Genomic DNA, 19,711 nt, shown 5'->3' on the forward strand with positions numbered 1-19,711 from the left:
GGTTGGGGCCCAGGGAATTTTTCTAATACATAAATACATTGCATACCTACCTAATATAAATTCGACCCGACACCTATACCTATCAATAAATAGGTGTTAATTGTCTTATCAATTTATTAATAGATGATAACAATGTTTGTTCGCGAGATGTGAAGAATAATCAAAGGTCAAACTAAAGTACCTACCTATTACCAGCCAGCCCGAGTTGTCTATTAGTGAAAATATTGATAAGGTATATTAAATTTTATTTATCATTAGGTACCTATTCGTTTCTTTGTACGTGATCTGTACAGATAGCTCTTTACTGCAAAGTTCATAATATATCAGGCTTTAAGTCTCTCCTTTTTGCTGGAATTGGAATCAGCTTCTCATTTACCCCAAGTTTTTAATAACATGTACTAAACTATATAAATAAATAAAATAGTATTGAATGTATAGATGGTACCTCTGAATTCCTGCATAATATTTCCTACGTCACATGAATGAATCATCACCACATGTCTTCTGCGAATCAAAACAAGACAACTTGATGATTACGAATAATTTGAATAAACAAGTACATAATCATGATGTAGGTAGATGCATACCTATGAATATGATGTACCTACATATACAGGGTGTCCAAAAATAAACGAGACATTCGAATATCTTGAAAACTAATAAGGATAGAAAATTCGTGTTTTCGCTGATTGTCCTAACGTTTTGGGGGACATTTAATGGTGACCTCTTTAATTTTACCGGGTGTCCCCTCTAAGGTCAACTTTGATTTTTTAAATGGAACCCTATATTTTTGAGGTCAGAAATGAAATCAGCATAAAAAAGTAAGTTTATTTTGTCTAAAAAAATTTTGATCCGATTTGAATCTTCCGACAGAAACGCGAAAACCCGTTGGCTTTGAGCGCCATTTTTCGGTCGCGTGGTACGATTTTGACAGCGCAAAAATTATTTCGACATAGAATCTTACGAATAATTAACTTGAAAAAGTCATTCTTATGATCATTAATGTGTGTTTTTCACTTATTTTACCGATGTTCATAGTTGCCCCCATCAGTTTGAATGTACACCTCGATTCTTCTTTCGAAAAAAAAACCCCATTAATGATCATAATAATGACTTTCAAGTTGATTATTCGTAAGATTCCATGTCAAAACAATTTTTGCGCTGTCAAAATCGTACCACGCGACCGCAAAATGCCACTCAAAGCTAAGGGGTTTTCGCGTTTATTTCGGAAGATTCAAATAGGATCAATTTTTTTCAAATAGGACACCCGGTTAAATTTCAGAAGTCACCATTAAATGTCCCTCAAAAAGTTAGGACAATCAGCAAAAAACACGAATTTTCCATCTTCGTTAGTTTTCAAGATATTCGAATGTCTCGTTTATTTTTGGACACCCTGTATATGTATACGTAGGTACATCATATTCATAGGTATGCATCTACCTCATATTCATAGGTATAGAATCCTGAAATTTTGTATACAAGCCTATATTTACCTCTAGTTTCTTATAGGCTATGTAAAAATTTTTGTAAAAAAAGTAGGGGGTTCTCATTTAAGATTTGAATGTTGGCCCCCCTGGGGCCCACCCTGAAAAAGTCCCTGAATTTTTACATAGCTTATAAGAAACTAGAGGTAAATATAGGCTTGTATACAAAATTTCAGGATTCTAAATTCATCGATTCAAAAATTAAGGTGGGGGTGGGGGACTTTTTGAATGCACTGTATGTATATGTACATGCAGTGAGTACATGCAGTACATGCTAATAACATTACCGCAACTTTTTCAATACATTTTGTATAGGTTTCCTGTTCCTACTTGAATATACCTAATAGAATAAATGGATTAGAAAGTAAAACATTGATTTTTGAGGGTTTTGTCTCGCGTTATAGATACATCAGATACCGGTAAACTGGGGTTACTTTGCACCATTGAGGGCAACTTTGCACCACCACGAAAAAAAATATTTGAACAGGTATGGAGGATCAAATTTTTTATATACGTGCCACCCGAAGGATTCCTCTGATAGGTTTTGTGATCTTTGAAATATTTAGGTTTTTCTATTCTTAAAATGACGGTCAAAAACTTTCATCTCGATCGGGCAGTTCCAGTACTTCTCAGGAAGTTGATTTTCATTTTTGTTAAGTACAAAAAATACGCAGTATTGTCACAAACGACGTGTACTTTTCCAAGATAAATTTAGTTTTTAATTTTTAGAATTATTTTTTTCCGAAAAAAGACGCTTTTTTACTTCTGAAATGAATATGTGTTTCAAAAGATGTATCCGTTTCCATACTGTTGTCAAAATGACCACATCTCTTGAAGTCAGTGCTAAAGTGGTACTTTTGTTAGAGCCAACGGTTCAGTCAACGGAACGTGTCCTTTGAGGTGGGTATTAGTCAATCTGCTGTTTTCAGAATATTCAAAAGATATCAGGAGACAAATTCCTTCCACAGGAGACCTGGATCAGGAATAATAAGGAGCACATCAGCCCGAAATCACCGGTTTCTTGTATCGAAGTCTGTCCGAGATGGACGCCTGAACGTAGTTCCGCTGCCATAGGAGCTCCTAAACACAAGAATTGTGCAAGTGAGTGCTAACACAGTAAGAAGAAGACTCGAGGATGCTGATTTGACACCAAAAAGAGCAGCGACAGGACCGAAACTCTCTGCAGCCCACCGAGTCAAGCGCATGAGATTTGCACGGGAACACGTCATTTGGATTCAGCAGCTATGGGACTCTGTCCTCTTCACTGATGAGGGCCGGGTGTGTTTCTATGCCAATGATAGGAGGTCTAGAGTCTAGAGTGTATATAATACCATGTGAGCAGATTAAACAGTACTGCATATCAGAAACCGTCAGTTTGGAAGGTGGTTTCCTGCATGGTTTAGGGAGGAATATCTTCAGAATACAAAACGGAATCGGTTTTCATTCCCTGGGGAGCTGTAGGCGGTCTATCTGGTCAGCGACAAGTCCAAGATATGCTACAGGAAAATGTTGAACGGTTTGCACGTCGTAGGTTGTCAAACTGTCCTTTAATGGACGACAGTGCCCGCCGACACAAGCCTGCCTGTGTTCAACAGTACCTGGCGGAGATGAAAATCCAAGCTTCTCACTCACCCTCGGTAATTCCAGAGTTAAATCTTATTGAATACATGTAGAACCAGTTAAAAGGAAGAGTCTGATCCAGAAAACCGACACCTCAAACGGTTCTTGAGCTCAAAAACACTCTTTTTGGCCTTTCCTCAAGAAGTCGTGATTTCTGTGATCAGATCAATGTCAAATCGACTCCGAACTGTCATATGAACAAGAAAAGGCAACAGAAAACATCGATTCTCTATAAAATCAATCAACTAGATCACAAAATTGATTTTTTTTTTGAAATTTTATTCAAGGCAAAAAAAACTTCATTCCAGATGCTTTTTGACACCCTGTGGGAAAAACACAAATTTGGTACTAAAACTTGATTGTTTTTTTTTTTTTTTTAATAAAATCGTAACAATAAGTTGACAATATTAGCTTCAAAATGAGACTGATTGGAGGAATTTAGGTAAAGTATTAAGGGAAATATCGTAGGTTTTGTAAAAGGAAAAGTTTGAGTCGCTTTTTGTGCAGGCGAGTGTATTTTAACCATTGAAAAAGAAATGTTAAAAAAGTGGTGCAAAGTAACCCCAGGTTACGGTATGTGTAACCTATTAACTAAGTAATCAAACTCGTCTTAAGTTAGCCTCAGTGTTGTATGAACCACTGATGTTGAGCAACGTGGAACGCGGCATGTGTCTAGACGGTGACTCGCTTCATCAATGATCATATAGACTTAGTAGGTACGAGTGTGTCTATGTCTAGTGTTTTTGCTTGTCCGTATGAGTTCTGTTGTGACGTAATCTATAAACCTAATCATGCAAATCAGCTTAATCAGCCAGTATAGGTAGGTACATTGGTACATTGGTACATAGCTGTATTGTAATGGAGTTATAAGTTATAATACACAACTTGCTTGGATATATACATATATGCATATTTATATCATCATCCATGATATCAACAAATTAGGCTTCAACTCGTTAGCCTGTTAATCAAAGAATGTAAGAGGATAACACTACCTAAAAATATTCGTCACCTAGGTGATTCATTCGTTATCAACGTAGAAAAAATTCATCAATGAACCTTAGAGCATGTTTCAATCGTAAACACAAATCCATGAATGAATGAGTGAGTATGACTCACGCCGTACAATCCACTAGACATCAATGAGATCATAGGATCAGTTAAAACAATCGGAAAGCATGCTAATTAAAAGCCTATGAATAATTGCGGTTATTTTTACTTGGTAGTCCTCTTGTTTTGCTTTATCTTAGGTTTTCATTTAGAAATGGGAAGGAGTATGATATCATCGTTACCTATATTATTTAGATAGGTACATTCGTCAAATCTCACTTGGTGACATGTGTGAGGAGTTGGCAACGTGAAAGATTATTGATCATGATGAGTAAAATGCTTTATGTTGAGAATTTTCGATGTTTCCCTTCAAATATGATAGGCAACCGATTTAACTGCTAAGATCCACTCACTATCAGGTAGACCTGACAGGTACACCTGATCAGGTCCGCCTATCAAGTCTACCTGATAGTGAGTGGCTGGCCTAATCGTAAATATCAGGATTTATGCCACCTCACCTTTTTCGCTGGGAATTAAATTAGTTTCTGAGGTGTCCATATGTACGATACGATGTAGTTGAGCAATATAACACACTCGTATTGTATAGGATTGGGAGGTAATGGAGGTATGTACATACAATGCCCGCAATGTGTACGCAAATCCTACACAATCTACCTGTTCGCCTAGTAAGTTCCATTCCACTTCAAATACACACAAGTTGAATCTACAGACGTACATCCTGCTCTGGAGTGTAGGATTCTTCAATATTTGAATTAGCACCAGAACAAACGAATAAGTCTGCAGACAAAGAAGGTACGACGAGTACTCTTTGCGATTAGTGTCATAAGCTCATAAGTGAAGCAAATAGTGTAGGTAGATTAATTATTATTATTATCAGGTACCTATTATTATTATTACTACAAGATACAAGCAAGGAAATGTAAACGATAAAAAAAAAAAAAAAAAAAAAAAAAAAAAAAAAAAAAATGATGTTCTGTCTCTTAATGCTGCCGGCTGTGTTTACTGTCAAACGTCTCTGTATTAGTCTGGATGCTGCCAGCTTTATTGTCAAACGTCTCTGTATTAGTCTGGATGCTGCCAGCTTTATTGTCAAACGCCTCTGGATTCGTCTGGATGCTGCCAGCTTTATTGTCAAACGCCTCTGGATTAGTCTGGATGCTGCCAGCTTTACTGTCAAACGCCTCTGGATTAGTCTGGATGCTGCCAGCTTTATTGTCAATCCAATAAAATTGAATTTTTATTTGCTTTTTTCTTCCCTTCTTACATTCTCAAATTCAATTTCTTGATGTTAATGACCAATTTATTATGCGTTTCTGTTTCAGTGTTATATGTATAGGAAGGCAACTTTGTTTCAGACATATAGAGCATGTTGTGTCAGCGGCCTCTGATGTTTGTAAACTCTCCAATGACACACCCTTAATCACGCTTGACGAGAGGTGTGGTCAATGCTTTTCCCCATTTCTGTTCTTTTATTGTCTGAATTTTGCCATATTCTTAATGTCTCGAGTTCACTATCTTATCCCTATGAGGTGATCGATCCTGAGATGTAATCTTACAATATAAGTAGAGTTAGAACGGCTTGTATTTGTTCCTTTGGATCTTATCCCAAAAGGTTGGTGTCCTCCTGAACAATGCCATTCTTGTTTCTCTCAATAGCTTGAATGAATTTGCCCAATTCCTTATCTTTTCTCTTGTGCTATCTAAACATTTTGTGTACGTTGATTGGCGAAAAATGTTGGTGATAGAATTTTGGATTTGAGTTTCGTAAGTTATGTGAGAATTGAATGCTTTTGTGAAGTGAATTTTGGAAAAAAATTCTCTTACTGGCTGAAGCAGTCATATGAAGGTATTTCGCTTCTTCCAGTGCAATGTCGTGTTCCTGCATTTATATGCCTAATACGCGTATTGAAAACTGCAGTCTAAAAATCACCGTACACAAGTATCAAGAGAATCAAAAGATACATACTGAATGAAATCACCAGCATATAAAAGAAAGCTTGCGTAATTTCAAGCACAATGTCTATGAAATAGATCATGAAGAGTACTACCAAAATACCCAGAGCTATGTAAATAGTTTTGTATTCATTCCATTTGATTTTCTCCCAGAAGGTTGGTTTCCTTCTAAATATGGCCATTTCGAGCTCTTCTCCCACGGTTCCCGTGAATCCGTGAATGTTGTTGAAAAAGTTCCAAAGTATTTCACGGACCCTGGAGGCAGAAATGATCATTTGTGGTCTATCTTGAGTGAGCGAGTAATTTTGGAGATATGTGATTCAATTTGATGTGCATAGTAAAATTGTATGTAGGTATTCAATCTATGTGAAAGATGAATTCATAAAAAGAAATTTGAACTAGCTGAAAATGGTTGTGTTTGTTAATACACAGAAAAAAGTTCTTTCTCTTTTCCCTGACTCAGCTGGTATTGAAATCGTTGGGGTCAAAATGTTCTTAGTCTAAAAGATCTACAACTTGAGGAAACCCCCTCTGAGGCAGCGGTTTTAATGACATCAATAATTAAAACATTCAAGTCAAACTGGATGGTATGCATAATTAGAATAGCCTCAGGAAACTGCATTATTATCATCAGAACATAACAGTAACAGAGTCTCTTATCTTGAGGACATTATTACAGCATCTAGTAATACCGGTGTGGCTGTGGATATCCTCATTATCATTGTCAGACATGGATAGATTAGACGAGATCCCCCGAGACTTAGGATTACCGGAACCTGGTGGGAGGTTGCAAATAATTTGAGGAGTCCCCTATACCTATACCTAATATACCAGGATACATTAGACCGTGGGCGAGCATACCTTGCTGTGCTGCTTAGCTTAGCCGGACGTAAGGCCCTCTAATCCCCTTGGAGGTATACTCGCACAACTGTTCGAATATTGTAAATATTTATGACCTACCTCTATATTTTTGTAATGGTTATCGCGATGGACAGGTCAGTGGATCTTGAGGTTATTAATTCGAGTCAACGCGACGTCGCGATCGCATCAAGGCATTTTAGGTAAAAAGTCATTCTCTATTTTATGATGAGTCCTCAATGTGTGAATTTGTCTGTGTATGTATTTACTACTTATTTATAAAACTTTACAAGTAAAATTCTTAAGGTGGACCAAAATAATTTGGGCAAGGCATGTAACTTTGTAATGGAAGAGTTTGGAACATGAAATACCATGATAACCGCTTCGGTTTTGACATGTCCAGAATCTCAATAAGTATTTGCTGCCAGAATAATTTTAATGTCTAATACCTACTGGGTTTATCCTTATGGTAGTGGGATTGGTGGGGTTTTTGATTTTCGAGACTAGCATGAATTTGGTTTTGTCTATATTCGTCTTCAATCCTACTTGCAAAGCTCTTTCTTCTAATGTGTTCAGGCTTTCTTCGATTTCTGTGATGTTATTTCCCAACATAGCTAATTAGCTATATCATCAGCGTAGGCTAAGAGTTCGCAAACAAGAGAGTCGTCCTTCCATATGTCTTGGATAACCTTCTGTAGTGTTACGTTGAATAGGAGTGGGGATAGGCCGTCTCCTTGTTTCAAACCGCTTTCTACTGTAAATGCTGTTGATAGCTCTCCCCCTACTCTTACTTTGTTGAACTGGGTCCTGGGCAGAACATCGCCCAGGACAGACAAGAATGGAGAAGGCTGGTGGAGGAGGACAAGGACCCTCGCGGTCTGTGAAGACCCTGGAGTAAGTAAGTAAGTAAGTAATACCTACTGGGTAAATTTACTTAAGAAGGCATTTGAACTGATTGAAGTTAAATGTTTACTATTTCCTAAACTATATATTCTACAAATACAAAGAAACAACTTTAAAGGAAGTTCTAGCACCACCTGTACATGAAACAAATTGGCCGTTTTTCAAAATACATCAGAGTAACATAACTATATTATGTAGGTAGGTAGCTCGTAGCTCCAAACCAAACCAAACCTCAGCCAACAAAAATACCTAGTAGATAGGTAGGTACATACCTTTTATCTACCTCTGTAGGTACCTACATACTTACATATAGCTAAAATTTATACCTGCATCTCATCTCAGTCTTTACCGCCAATTATTTTGATCGAAGGATTTGCCAACACAATATTAATATCTTTGAATTTTCAACATTAGTGTCCATTGAATAGATAATACATATAGATATATGTGTGATAATGATAATACTTGAATCTTTATTCATCCTCATCGACCCCCTGTGGAGCTTTAATGTTTTCGATAAATTAGCTTTAGAAGCTAATTAGCACGAAATTTGATAGTTAGGTTATACATATAGGTACCTATAGCACTGCAAAAAGGTTTAGATTTTAGTCGTTTCTATTAGTATTACATAATTATCAAGCGTGGCGGGGGGAGTCAAGAGTTCGAAGCACCGCCCAGCCTATATTAACACGAAATGGGGTTTTTTTCGGCTTAAGTAGTACCTACTTCAAAATATTTTAGTAGATTGATTGATATATTTTTTCAACCTCGTTAGCAAATTATTTATCCTCTCTTCTTCACCTGTTATAGATTGCGTATTACTATTGCGTCTATGATTCCTGACGTCCTTCACCTAGGTAGATATTTTTCTGATGAATCCAGTTTTCCCGTAGAAAAAAAATAATAATAAAAAATCCATAAAATCTCAACAATAGAACCAACATGACCTGCTGAGTGAAGCAAAACAAGATCTTGCTGACGCATGTATTGAGGAATAGAAGCAAGTCCAAGGTCATAGGACGCGTGCTGTTTATATTTTGCAGATTCAACCTCACGTATGAAAACTTGACATTGCTGAAGTAAGTATTAGCGTACGTCAAGTCACGAGAAGAGTTCAAGGATAACAATGTTTATATTTTCACAATGAGAGATGAGAGGAGTTCAGGATCTAGGTAAGTTGGTGCTAGCCAGTTGTTATTATCATTATCATTAGACAATGGACAGGTATAATATGTACTAGTGGTTGACCCGTCCTTTGTACGGGATCAGCGTGGCATAAGAGTCATAACTTTGAGGTGCTGCCATTTTGAATCGGGATGGAATATGACAAATTTAAATAGCCTATGTCACTCTCAGTAGGTACTCTTCTCAATGACCACAAAAAATTTCATCAAAGTCAAGCCGTTTTTTTGTGAAAAGAGGACAACAAAAGGTCCATCAGCGTAACAGCGCCGTAACAGACAGACATATGTACATGTACATGTTTCTGTGTATGCAATATGCAACAATTTAGTCGAATTTTGCGTTATTTTCATAGTATAACTTCTCGCTATTTCTTATTTTCAAAAAATGTTATATCTTTTTCTACGTTTCTATTGAAAATTAAAAAGGTTCTCTAATTTTATTTATTAAGATGTTTCAGTGGAGTCTCAGATACCTAACCTAGTAACCTTTGTAGCTTAGAGCTTAGCTTTTGTGATAAGCGTATAATATGTAGAGTTACTAAAGGTATAGATAACTAAAAAGATCTCTGGATAAAATCTTAAACAAAGAAAATTAACTAGTGCAGTTATCTATCATCTACCATCAGTAGGTATTCAAAGTAGGTACTTACCAGTTAACATTGTCCTCACATGTACGTATAGCAAGATATTATACATACAAGGGTCCACAAGTTTCTATATAGAGTACTCTCACCTAGTAAGCAGAAGTACCTGAATTGAATTTCAAGCATGTAATTATCACAATCTCCTCAATCATTAGCCTAGCCTGGGTGATATTATTATTATTATTTACTCTTTATTGTTTATAATTACATGTACACAAAACACACAGAAATTACAATCAAGGGGCGAAATTATTGCCTAAGGCAATCTCTACCATTCAACCCTAAAACAAACAATGTGCCACATAGTTACAATAATGAGGTTAAGTTTTAGAGGTAGTTAAAAAAAAGGAGGAAGAAGAAGAAGGAAGAAGAAAAAGAAGAAGAAGAGATCAGTTTTCCCTTACAAATGATGCAGAGAACTCAGCATTGAGCTTGAACTTAAAAGAATTGAAAGTTTTTATTTATTTATTTATACAATAAACGGGATTTACCCTGTACTAACTATTACAATGTTATGTTCCTAGCTATGACCTAAATACCTAATGAAAAAAAAAAAGAAAAAAAAAGGAAAGGAAACAAACAGACGATAAAGAAGAGGAGGAGAGTAAGGAGTGAAGAAAGAGGAAGAAGTGCTAACCAGTCTCCTCAAGCTGATTGAGGTAGAACTGTTTAATTGCTGAGGCTGAAGTAAAGAATCAGCAGTAACTGTGACTACAAGATCAGCATCTGTGCCTGATCGATATCCCAGGTGCAGTGGATCACCTCACGACGTCCACCACCTGTTCAACTGCCCAGACCTTCCAACCATCCTGGACCCAACAGCCTTATGGACCAACCCTGTAGAGATGGCGCAGCTCCTGGGCCTGGAGACGGAGATGTAGTCGCCAACGCTAACAACAACAACAAAAACAACAAGATCAGCAGTAACTGCAACTACAAGAACAGCAGTAACTGCAACTACAAGAACAGCAGTAACTGCAAATATAAGAACAGCAGTAACTGCAACTACAAGAACAGCAGTAACTGCAACTACAAGATCAGGAGTAACTGCAACTACAAGATCAGCAGTAACTGCAACTACAAGAACAGCAGTAACTGCAAATATAAGAACAGCAGTAACTGCAACTACAAGAACAGCAGTAACTGCAAATATAAGAACAGCAGTAACTGCAACTACAAGAACAGCAGTAACTGCAAATATAAGAACAGCAGTAACTGCAACTACAAGAACAGCAGTAACTGCAACTACAAGAACAGCAGTAACTGCAACTACAAGAACAGCAGTAACTGCAACTACAAGAACAGCAGTAACTGCAACTACAAGAACAGCAGTAACTGCAACTACAAGAACAGCAGTAACTGCAACTACAAGAACAGCAGTAACTGCAACTACAAGAACAGCAGTAACTGCAACTACAAGAACAGCAGTAACTGCAACTTGCCCCCTGAGGTACCCGCAACAACATCCTGGAAGTCAGAAAAACGATCACCACTTCTCACACATTGCCTTCTCTGAGTAAGATACGATCTAAACCATGATACTGCTGAATCAGAAAAGTTATATGAAGAAGCTAACCGTTTCAAAAGGATGTCATGGTCAAGCGAATCAAATGCCTTTCTGAAATCCAATAAGAGCAATACAGTAACCTGTCTTTTGTCCATAGCCAGCCGTACATCTTCAGTGACCTTGAGAATTGCCGTAGACGTGCTATGTCCTGGACGGAAACCGGACTGAAACTCTGAAACGGACTCAAAAGATTGTGAGTATTTAAAAAACGACCAATTTGAGAGTGAACTATTCGCTCAAAAACTTTTGAAAACACAGGAAGAATAGAGATAGGACGATGGTCTGTCAATGTTTTGGGTTGAAGGATTTTGGGGAGTGGCACAACTATCGATTCCTTCCAAGACCGTGGAAATACATTGTTCGATAATGCATAATTGAAAATGTGCGTCAATGGAGAAACGACATGAGAAGAAATCAACATTACAAACTTGAATACAATATTGTCATTCCCAACAGCGTTCGACTCAATAATGGTTAATGCCTTCATCACCTCATCTTCAGTACATTGGCTGAAAACAAAAGACTCACAATCAGGAGTAAGTAGGCTGAGATTCAACTATATCCAATGAGTGTAATTTGATACTCGGACTCAGAACGATAGGCGGTTTAACAAAGTGATTATTCAATTCATTGACATCAATCGATAGAGTGTCGCTCCGCGATTCAGAGTCTTCACCCACACCCAACGACTTCAAATAGTGCCAATTATTTGCCGAATGACCATCCTCAACATTATGGGCAATGTCCTCCCTCCTACTATCTCTGCAAAGACGATTGCATTCATTCCTGAGCCTCCTATATCTGTCCCAGTGTTGACGAGATCTGGTGCGACGGAAAGCAGCATGCGCACGATCACGACGCTTCATTGTTCGTTTGATGACATCAGTAAACCAAGGTGCAGGTGGAACCATGATAGCTGGCCTGGTGGGTTACGTCTCACTAAGCTCAATATACCATACTTGTGATCAACCAAACTAGGTTCGACTATTTTGTATTTATTTTAGACCCTCTGGGGTAGGTACCTACAGTGGGAGACTTTTTTATGCTTGATGCTCACTTGTCTATCATAATAACATAACAGACCGAGGACACCAATATTAGAACAACTACCTAGAGCTGTAATGCAAGATTCTTGACTGGTGAATTTGCAGTAAATTTGCATTGGCGTGGGTTGAGAGACTACAGAGAGCTTCAACTGTAGCGACTTGGCGACTCCTTCTTTTAAACATGGGTGTTTGTATGTATACCCAACAACCTCGAGTATACGCTATTTTATTCCTTAATTGGAGACAGGCTTGATTCGTGTTTTTGTTTTTTTTTTTTTTTCCTTTCTTTCTTTCTTCGCAATCTGAGATTTCCGACTGAACACTGAAATGGTCTTGCCGAAACCCCCTACTCGGTGATTTTTTCCAAGCCTATAATTTTATTTTACATATGTACGTACCTAATATTTTTCCAGCCGATCTTCGTATTTACTTACTTATTGTGGTTTCTCGCATGTCCTCAAGCAATGTCTAATATGTACCTATTATAGCTCCATGCTATTATGCCTGTGTAACAACAAGTAAAGACAGAACGTGTAATTTGCCCACGTAACTCTATTTCATCAATATGTACATACATAACTATTTTAGCGAGGTATGTACATAGGTAGGTATTTGTTTTTCTGTTCGAACTTGGAAGATTTCCATGCTTCAAGAAAAGAGATTATACGTAAGAGTAACTACCTACCTACATAGACCACAAACACCAATCCTGCTGGAACGGGAAAATGCAAATAAGATGTCATTACGATTAAAACATAAGCTACCTAAAATCATTAGACAATAGACAACTTCACTTCAAAATGCCAGCCTTTCAACATACCCGAATTCGTTCTGTATCCGCATTTTTGAATTTTAGGGAACATTCAAGCTATGAGTTTGCAGTTGCAGTTATTGCTGATCTTGCAGTTGCAGTTACTGCTGATCTTGTAGTTACAGTTACTGCTGATCTTGCAGTTGTAGTCACTGCTGTTCTTATAGTTGTAGTTACTGCTGTTCTTGTAGTTGCAGTTACTGCTGTTCTTGTAGTTGCAGTTACTGCTGTTCTTGTAGTTGCAGTTACTGCTGTTCTTTGTTCTTGTAGTTGCAGTTACTGCTGATCTTGTAGTTGCAGTTACTGCTGATCTTGCAGTTACAGTTACTGCTGATCTTGTAGTTACAGTTACTGCTGATCTTGCAGTTGTAGTCACTGCTGTTCTTATAGTTGTAGTTACTGCTGTTCTTGTAGTTGCAGTTACTGCTGTTCTTGTAGTTGCAGTTACTGCTGTTCTTGTAGTTGCAGTTACTGCTGTTCTTTGTTCTTGTAGTTGCAGTTACTGCTGATCTTGTAGTTGCAGTTACTGCTGTTCTTGTAGTTGCAGTTACTGCTGATCTTGTAGTTGCAGCTACTGCTGATCTTGTAGTTGCAGTTACTGCTGATCTTGTAGTTGCAGTTACTGCTGTTCTTGTAGTTGCAGTTACTGCTGATCTCTTTGTCCTCTTACTTTTCTACCTTTGCCCTTAATCTTATTTTATTTCTTCTTTTGTCCTGATAAGCCAGCCTAGTTAGCTCAAAACTTGACAAAGTACTACTTTAAAACTTAACTTCATTTTTCTCCCTTTGTCCTTTCCTCCTAAATCTCACTTCTTTTTTTTTCTTTGTCCTCTTTCTTTTCTACCTTTGCCCTTAATCTTATTTTATTTCTTCTTTTGTCCTGATAAGCCAGCCTAGTTAGCACAAAACTTGACAAAGTACTACTTTAAAACTTAACTTCATTTTTCTCCCTTTGTCCTTTCCTCCTAAATCTCACTTCATTTTTTTTTCTTTGTCGTCTTTCTTTTCTACCTTTGCCCTTAATCTTGTTTTATTTCTTCTTTTGTCCTGATAAGTCAGCCTAGTTAGCTCAGCCTTAGAGGGAGGGTGTGTCTGAGTGTAATCGCTAGGTTACGCCCGGGGCGAACTTTATCCTAAACAGGATTACAGGGTAAGGTTTCGTTCTTGAAATGGCTGGCTTTCTCCAATCCTCTGTGCTCCTTTCTTTCCCTAGTTAGCTTAGCCTTAGAGGGTAGTGTGTCTGATTGTAACCGCTAGGTCACGTGTTCGATTACCGCCCAGCGCGAACTTTATCCTCAACAGGATTACAGGGTAAGGTTTCGTTCTAGAAATGGCTGGCTTTCTCCAATCCTCTGTGCTCCTTTCTTTCTTTGATTACACAATTAAAAAGGTAGGAAGGGTAGGTAAAATTCACTAACAATTTTTTTTCAGCTGAAAAATTACAGCTGGATTAAAAAAAAAATCATTTGAAAACATTTTCAATCAGCTCTTCGATTTCGGGACGATAAGACCATAGCAGTTACAATTCCCTCTGTCAAACCTCTTCAAAAAAAAAAAAAAAAAAATAATAATAAATAAATAAAAAATAAATAAATTCCAAGTTAGTTCAGTCGACCCAATAGAATCTGAGGAATAAATGGGGCATGTGCACCATTAATTTTCATCCTGGACAATGCTAGTTGTATTGGCACTGTGGCGAAGACGGTTAACGATTGTTTTATACACGAGCATACCCTCTGTATAAGAGAGATAAAGAAAGGCATAGAGTCATAGAGAGAGAGGAAGGAATAGAGAATTAGAGAACGCTTTAAATTTTTGGACGTAAACGGGATTTTAATTACGAAAGCTTGCGTTTTGTTCCTCCAAGTTCAATTAGGAGTTATAGGTAGGTCTAGCTACTACCTAACTAGGTACCGACCTAATGAATATTTAACTAGGTATCCAAGTAACTAACCATCTAATTAATTATTCATATTATTTAATGAAGAAACTCATTTGGTTATGGGATAAAAACTTCCTATTTTTGAAGAAAACCATAACCAAATGAGTTCCACCAAAATCTTTTGATATTTCATAATCAAGAGTGCCCGGAGTCGCGTAAAAGTCAAGAGTGCGAAGCGCCGCGCCGCCCGGCCTATTTTAACACGAAATTGTAGAGTTCCATAGTTTTTCGGCATTTCTACTAATTACCAAACTCTATTATGTACTCTGTTTCTATTGTGTACTCGAAGATAGATAATAAGGATATTCTACTTACAGAAACACTTCTCGCCTCGGAATCCACAAGGTGGGGCAGCTAGTGGAGGTTGTCCACTAATCCAATCGATCTCTTGAGTCAAACTCAGCATCTGAAGAAACAGAACATAGCCAGGCCTACGGTAAATACGGTCGCGATGATTGGAATGCTGCCTCTATGGCGCGACCAGGCAGCTCGGTCGCGCGACCCGGCACACTGAAAGCTACACACTTTTGAAGCCAGTAAAAGTTTTTTTTTAACCGTGCTCAACTTCAGTGATCCATGCGGAACTGGTGCTTTCAGGTTGTGGTTATGTGCCGGGTTGAGCTGAGACAGATTATTATTATTATTATTATTATTATTATTATTATTATTATTATTATTATTATTATTATTATTATTATTATTATTATTATTATTATTATTATTATTATTATTTTGTAAAACGATGTATTCTATCTTCTTCCCAAGATATTTATAAACCTCAGATGCTAGCGCATGCGTAATAGCTACTTACTTCTCAGTTCAGACCATGTGGATTGTATTACTTTCTGACTATAGTATTATCATTATCATCAAGACACCTAGGTAGGTATGTAATAAAGGCACTTCTTGTTTATAAAATGCATACAGGGTTACCTATGATGCATGCTTGGGTGAAAGACAATGTTGAAGGTTCCTTCATGATCTGTTTCTAATCTCTCAGCAATTATTACAGTTCCTTGTAGAGAGAAAAATAATCACCTTATACTAACAGTACTCACTTTAGCCAATGAAACAAGCTGCTGAACTGAAAGTCTATTCGGCACGTTTCCACTGACTCGGTATAAGGCATAATAATGTCGATCGTCATTTCCTTTGATTTGGATCTACACAGACCGACTTTATTCGGGTTGTACAGAGATGTGCGAACCGCAAAATGCAAAATGGAAAATGCAAAATGCAAAATGTAAAATGTACATTTACATTTTACATTTCAAATTGGTTTTGAAAAAGCATTTTGCATTTTACATTTTAAATGCTTTTTTTGACCCATTTTACATTTGAGCCAAAATGCTTTTTTTAAAAATGCTTTTTTCAAAAAAATTAAAAAATAGAGGCATTTTACATTTTGCATTTCAAATTGGTTTTCAAAAGCATTTTGCACATCTCTGGGGTTGTACCTAATGATTACCGATCGGTGCGTTTTCACTCATTCGACTTTGCCAATGCAGAGTAAGTAGAAACTCACTTGAAAGTGTTCAAAATTGAGAAACAGACATGTAGATCTACCTTTAATAATATTTGCTAAAAGTGATCGTGTGTACACGCCTCTCTGATATTTATCTTGAGGTCTCTATAAATAAAATCATAAATTCTATTATGCTAATTTATGATTTTGATGTTGAGTGAGCGTTCCAATGTTGTTTAGAATTGCATTCGTGGGGACACCACTATTCATTATTTCGTCATGTTGTTTCTGTCTTCTTCAGCAACAGCAGCAAGTAATGTGTCTCTTTCTACTTCAACACAATATGCAACAACACCGGGTCGGGTGTTTATTCGGTGTGCCACTACCACTAGGTATGTCAGATATTAGATTCAGGGTCCCCGGGTCTGAGGAACTACATACATAGGATGTTGAGTTTGTTCTAATCTAAAGCATGGCACACACGATCAAACCGCTTGACAAGCATCCAAATTTTCACAAACAATTTGATGGAACACAATTTTACCCATACACATACACGAACGTGAAAAAAACATTGAAAATAGAGCCTACTAGAAAACTAAAAAAAGTAAAAAGTACCTAATAACTCGAATTCTTGAATACAATATAAATTTTCAGAAAAAGTTGTCAAATTAAAGGAATAGAAATGTAAGTGTATTTAGTTTGTCTGTTTGTCTCGAACCGTTTGTGCGAAAATATTATTCAACATGATTAGAAAAGGCGATTGCTTCTCGGATGGCCTTTTGGGGGCCTGTAGTGTTAAGAGCTGTTTTCATGAGCCAGTTGTACAGGTTCACTGAACCTCTGACTGGTTTTATTATCTCGATAGTGTAAGCGCGTCCTAACGCCCATACACCCAGTATTATAGGATGACCATGGCCTTGATAAGAATATTGTGTGTTGAGTTACCTAGGTGAACAGGGGTCCTCAGCATGTGATCATAGACAAACGTTGAGCGTGGTATTAACTTGGATGGGTGACCATACTGATGGGGACTGTTATGATGTTTTTACCATTGAAACGAAATCAACTGATGAACATTTAGTTGTGATTTTTCCATGGTCGACTGTACATCTTTTATCAAAATTATAGTTTGTTTTCATTCAAATATCAAATGCCTGTAGTTTTCAATTAACAATACTTTCTAAGGGATGTCTTTGGAGATTGAAACTCCAGCAACATTGTTAACTTTACTCCTTCTTGATTTCTTTCGGTTTTGAGTCAGGGTGAAGTCTTTTAACACATTTAGGGGCTTTACCCCTAAAAGGCAAGACTCAGTTTTAGGGTAAGTGACTTGAGTGACTTTGTTCATTATGAGGCTGAGTAGGTAGGTAAGGTATAAAACAAAATAACTTATAACGAGAAACGAGATGCTTATAACGAGAAACGAGATATTATCAAAACCCCATTTTTGGCCGCCATTTTGAAAAAAGGCCGCCATTTCGTTTGTGTGCACTGTGGTGTCACCACATTTTTGGTGTCACCCCTTCCGAAAAGTTTCATATTTTCCCAATGTAGGTCCATACCAAATTTGGTGCTTTCCTGAATAAATGCAGCTTTTGGCGATGATTGTGACGTTTGGCTACCGACTATTAGGTGAAAGCATGCATGACGCTCTCAGCTAATCGGCTATACTGAATAATGATGCTCATATTAGATTCCTGAGAGTATAGAGTGGAATGTAATTACTAGGATGAGGCAAACCTCGTCCGGTGTTATCCTTAGAATAACCAGAGGCCCCGGTCCGCAGGTGATGGTGCCCATGTTGGACACCCCTCGGGGAACTCTCTCCTCATTGCCAATACACAACGTTATTTCCATTCATTTAGTCTCGCAGCTGAGAGATAACAATTAGTTGTTACCACGAGCCACTGCCGGGAGGTTCACCAGTATCAGAACAATTTCCAATAAATCCACTAAAAATAACGAAACGAAACTATGTATATCCGCTTTTGTGAACGAAAATAAACAAAAATTCCGTCGTGAGATAAAAATTCCAAGGCGAAAAAAATCGAGTTTCTTTTCCGCCGAAGTTTGTTTTTCTGACGTTTTGTTGTTGGAATGATAATTGCAACGTCCGCGGGTAACGAACTCATTATTAGTTTCGGATAAAGAAGTGTGAATATATACAGCAGAGTGCATCGGCAGCAGCTGCTAACGCTAATCCTTATCAATCCCGTGCTAGCTAGTACCCATCTCAAATGCCGTGCAATTTTAAACGATTTTATCAGTGCTAAACTATAAACTAACATACCTAAATTATCCTAGAAGTAGGTACATACTACTTATATAATACCTAAGGAACATTATCTTTATCCATAACAAACTAGCTAAATTCCGTCGCTTCGCTCCGGAATCCCGCTAGCTCATCCCGAGGCATGGCCAAACTTGTAGAAAATAATAAAAAAAAGTAGGTAGGTACATATGCAGTTTCAGTTTTATAGGCAGTTTTACGCTGTACATATACACTTTACCCATCTATACCCAATACACTTATGTACCTAATTACAATAATTATGCATATTATAAGTAAATAAAGCATGTAAAGAGTAGTCGTAAAATAAAAATTTAAATTTAATATCTACCTATGTACCTATGTCATAAGTTTAGGTACATCATAGATAGGTACATTTTGTTATATCTATAGGTATGTCTATTATAGGTAGATCCATTTTATGATACCTAGATAGATTCATAGATAACAGAGATCGATCGTTTTTGACAACTTGATAGTTGCCTCTGTAATTTTGTGAAGATCGTTTTTGAATCAGTATCTAGGTATGATTTTTCGAGCTTCATTTATTATGACCTTTTGACATTAGACTACTTGGCATCAATTGACATCGGATAAACACAAGTGCCATCCATTACAAGTAGGTGTGCTGGTAACTGGGTATAGTCTTCATATAATTATGTACATGATTAATTCTGAACTGGACGTCTTATAAAGGGTGTTCCATTAAGAACGCCCATATTTTTTGAAATGCTAATAAAACGCAGGTTACTTGGAGTATCAATCAAAGTAATATTTCAATGGAAAGTACACACTTTGCCATTATTTATGGAATTCAATAACAGTCATATGCCCCCAAGTGCTCTCTTGCAGGAGCCCATTCCGGCATTC

General features: G+C 37.3%; 1 protein-coding gene across 1 annotated transcript in view; it reads right to left on the reverse strand.

The window, feature by feature from the left end:
* The window catches only part of LOC103511914, a 30,307-nt gene extending 14,728 nt beyond the window's left edge, over nucleotides 1-15,579 (reverse strand). The window contains 1 exon segment of the mRNA XM_026825529.1: nucleotides 15,399-15,579. Coding sequence (XP_026681330.1) covers nucleotides 15,399-15,489 — 91 coding nt within the window. The 5' untranslated portion in view covers nucleotides 15,490-15,579.
* Nucleotides 15,580-19,711: the final 4,132 nt, after the last annotated feature.

This window comes from Diaphorina citri, unplaced genomic scaffold (assembly GCF_000475195.1).
Source record: "Diaphorina citri unplaced genomic scaffold, Diaci psyllid genome assembly version 1.1 scaffold766, whole genome shotgun sequence".
Lineage (NCBI taxonomy): Eukaryota > Metazoa > Arthropoda > Insecta > Hemiptera > Psyllidae > Diaphorina > Diaphorina citri.